General features: G+C 48.2%; 1 protein-coding gene across 4 annotated transcripts in view; it reads left to right on the forward strand.

The window, feature by feature from the left end:
- LOC108448942 overlaps window positions 1-2,257 on the forward strand; it is a 21,969-nt gene extending 19,712 nt beyond the window's left edge. For 3 of the 4 annotated variants that reach the window (XM_017743436.1, XM_017743439.1, XM_017743438.1), the window contains 2 exons: window positions 205-287; window positions 1,977-2,257. In XM_017743436.1, the coding sequence (XP_017598925.1) occupies window positions 205-287; window positions 1,977-2,003 (110 nt within the window). In that variant the 3' untranslated portion in view covers window positions 2,004-2,257. The remainder of the gene's footprint in view (window positions 1-204; window positions 288-1,976) is intronic. The other variant, XM_017743437.1, reaches the window with a different exon arrangement.
- The last annotated feature ends 1,131 nt before the right edge of the window (window positions 2,258-3,388 follow it).

Consider the following 3,388-nt stretch of genomic DNA (forward strand, 5'->3'; position numbering starts at 1 on the left):
GCATTCCTGGGAAAAGCTTGGCTCCATTTCATTCCTCATCTTTGCTGGAGAGATGCACTGAACGTGGCTGGGGTATTGCTGGTGAGAGGGTCATGGACTGGTGTCACTGGCCCAGAGGGGCCATGGGACACCCTGATCTTAGGGAGAACCCCTGAAATGCAGAATACTATTTAAAAAGTGCTGCATTGAAAATCTCATTCCCAGATGGAGAAACTGAGGCACCACCAGCCTGTGGAGGAAGGATTGAATCCCACCAGGCTCGCCCCAGCTCCAGAGCTGAGCTCTTGGTAAGTGCCCAGAAGGTCCTGGCTGCTTTGTGTCTTGGTGTAGTGTTCTCTGTGTGATATGTCCTTCCAGAAAAATGCTGCTTGTTTAAAAGAGTGAGCCCCTTTTCCAGGCATGATTTGTGTTTTTGAGTGTAGGTCAAATAGCAGACACTTCTGATTAATGCAACGTCGAGAGATGGCAAAAAAAATAAAAAATTATCAAAAAAAATCACATGCCTCGGTGGGAAAAAGTATAAAGCACAAACATCCAGTGCTGTTCAGCATTTTGGGAGGTGGGGAAATGAGCAGGAAAGATCATACCTAAATAGAAAGCCAAAGGCAGTGCTTGCACTTGCCAAGACATCAGCCAAAAGGAAAACACAACTGTGATGGCAGTAAAATCATGCATGAGTCATGATGGGCCAAGAACAAGTTTGCTTTCTTTTCCCCCCTCATTGAGCAGATGATGATTAAAAGATAAATCATGCTTGGAGTCAAATCAAGTGATTGGATTAAAGTTTAGTTGAGTATTTAGAGACTGTTTGGGACACAATGGAAAGCTAATTGAAAACTTACATTTGTGAGACCCTTGAACTCTCCAGCTCTTAATAAAATACTACTGCAAAGTACACAAGGGTTCCCTGTGGGAGAGATTCCTCTCCACAAGTGCTTTTGCTCCTCAGGTATGCAGAGAAATGGAATTCATTTTCTCGACAAGTTCACCAAAGAAAGGCATGTTCGTGATCCTAACTCAGCTGTTGCTCATGGTGCAGTAACTTAATCTGTTCAGCTCACTGAAATGCAGCAAAGCAAGACAAAGGAAAGTCACTTCTCGGGGGGAAAAAACAATGAGGATTTAAACACTTCATTCTTTTAACCAGCCTTTGTTCTTCTGAGCAGCTGGTATTCCAGAGCGACTGGCTGCCTGCACTGGGCTGAAGTGACTCTGGAGTCTTAAGAAGGATGTAAAAATTCCTTCTAGATGTGCTGTAGCAGGACATGTCATGCTTTATTTGGACTAATAATGTAATTGCACTCTGGAATCACCCCCAGTTCTTAAGGAACATACCCAGCCTCCAAAGCATTGTCCTTTCTGGTGGAAATACCAGCAAAACCCACAAATGAAGAGAATAAACTTCCCCATGTCCTCACACACATGAGCAGGCAGAAATGGAAAACCTGGCTCTTCGCGTGACCTCTGCGTGACCAAGCACGAGCCTTCCTTGGGAGCCCTGAGGGGAGGCTGCAGACATCCTGTGGCCAGGCTCATGTGCCCCCTTTGCACCGTGATTTTCATGGGCCAAAAGATGGGCGATGAATGGGTTCTAAGAAGAGCATGGCAGAACTACCTCATCCACATGTGCAAGGATTTCTACTTCTCTAACTACTCTGACCCTTAGGGCGGTTGTTTGGGGCTTTTTTTTTGCAGAAGGATGTGTTTGTGCAGAGCCCACAGGTGGTAGAGAAGGTTTGGGGGGCAGAATGGGAAGAAATTATTATGCTGATTTTAGCTGACGAATATAGCAAGCCCCGCAGAGTTCTTTCCTATCCTTACTAGCAGGAGACATTTCCTAATATTCAAAGTGGTTTTTCCCTTGTTTCTGCTGGTGCCCGTGACTCCACAGTCTGTCCCCATGTGCTGGCTTCCTCTTTGCCTTTTGCTTGACTGAAGGGCTTAGTATGGCTCCCTATAATTTTTCACCCTCTAAGTTTTTCACACAGGTCCTGTGCCCATGACCTCCTGGCATTCCCTTTCCTCGGGTCACGACCTCAGCTTTGCTAAGGCAAGCACAGGTATCTCTACAGTCCATGGCCAAGTCTGCTGTAGACAGCTGAGGCAGGTGAAGATAAGGAATGTGGAGTTAATATTTCGGGGAAATTCAAGTTACCAACTCACTTCAGCAGAGCTTTCACCAAGTGCATCCTGCCTCAAATGCATCAAACAATGAAAATCTTAAATGAGTCATAAATAAATGTCATGACAGACCTTCTGTTTGTGCTAATTAATGTCCATTATATGCATCAGAACGGGCAGTTCCCCCACTGGGCAGTGTGATGCGCCCACAAAAGCGAGCCCAGCATTTGCTTCTTCTTAACAACTGTGGTTTGTTCTTCACTAGAAAGCTTTAATGCGTCTTAAAGTGATTAACGTGTTCTGGGAGGACCGGGTAAGAAGCAATCAGTCACAAGTTGTGGGACACTCCTTGGCAGGTTAGAGGAAGATGGATCAGGAAGATTAATATGTTTCTTCTCTCCATTGTTGCCAGTTCCGAGAGGTTTCACCCCAGAGCTGAAGAACGTGGGATGCACGCAGCCCTGGAGGTGACACCGTGTCTTGCTTGAGGCCAGTGGCCTGTGTGTGAGCTCTGTGTGTGGAGCTGCCAGGAGCACGCTGGAGTGAGGAACATTTTGAAGCTGGAGGAAGCTGCTTTGGGGGCGATGGTGCTCACAGAGCACTGGGGAGAAGGCTCAGTGCCTAAAGGGGCCATGAGAAGCCTGGAGAGGCACTTTTTAGGGATAGGACAAGAGAGAGTGGCTTCAGACTGCCAGAGGGCAGGGTTAGATGGAATATTGGGAAGGAATTCCTGCCTGTGAGGGTGGGCAGGCCCTGGCACAGGGTGCCCAGAGCAGCTGGGGCTGCCCCTGGATCCCTGGCAGTGCCCAAGGCCAGGTTGGACATTGGGGCTTGGAGCAGCCTGGGACAGTGGGAGGTGTCCCTGCCCATGGCAGGGGGGGGATGGGATGAGCTTTAATATCCTTCCCACCCAAACCGTTCTGGGATTCTGTGGTTTTGTCATACCTGAGACAACAACTGTGTGAATGAATATCTGGCATTTGTGGAACCTGTGGGTTACGCTGATTTTTGGTCTGAACTGTGATGGGAAGGTGCAGTGGAAGCCTATGTGGTCATTCCAGCGTCCGTGTGGCTCTAGCAGGAAACAGGACGGCTTTGTCCCCGTGTTGGCTGGGTGATGTGACAGACTGAATCAGCACTCCTTGGAATGGACATGGAAGTGGTCTGAGGAATCTGGGTGCTCCTCACAGTGTGACAGGTTATGGGTTTGCTGTGCCTGCTTCAGCCACCAGCAGATGTTCCTGCTGCCTACCCCGATTCCTCTTGC

This window comes from Corvus brachyrhynchos, unplaced genomic scaffold (genome assembly GCF_000691975.1).
Source record: "Corvus brachyrhynchos isolate BGI_N302 unplaced genomic scaffold, ASM69197v1 scaffold79, whole genome shotgun sequence".
Classification (NCBI taxonomy): domain Eukaryota; kingdom Metazoa; phylum Chordata; class Aves; order Passeriformes; family Corvidae; genus Corvus; species Corvus brachyrhynchos.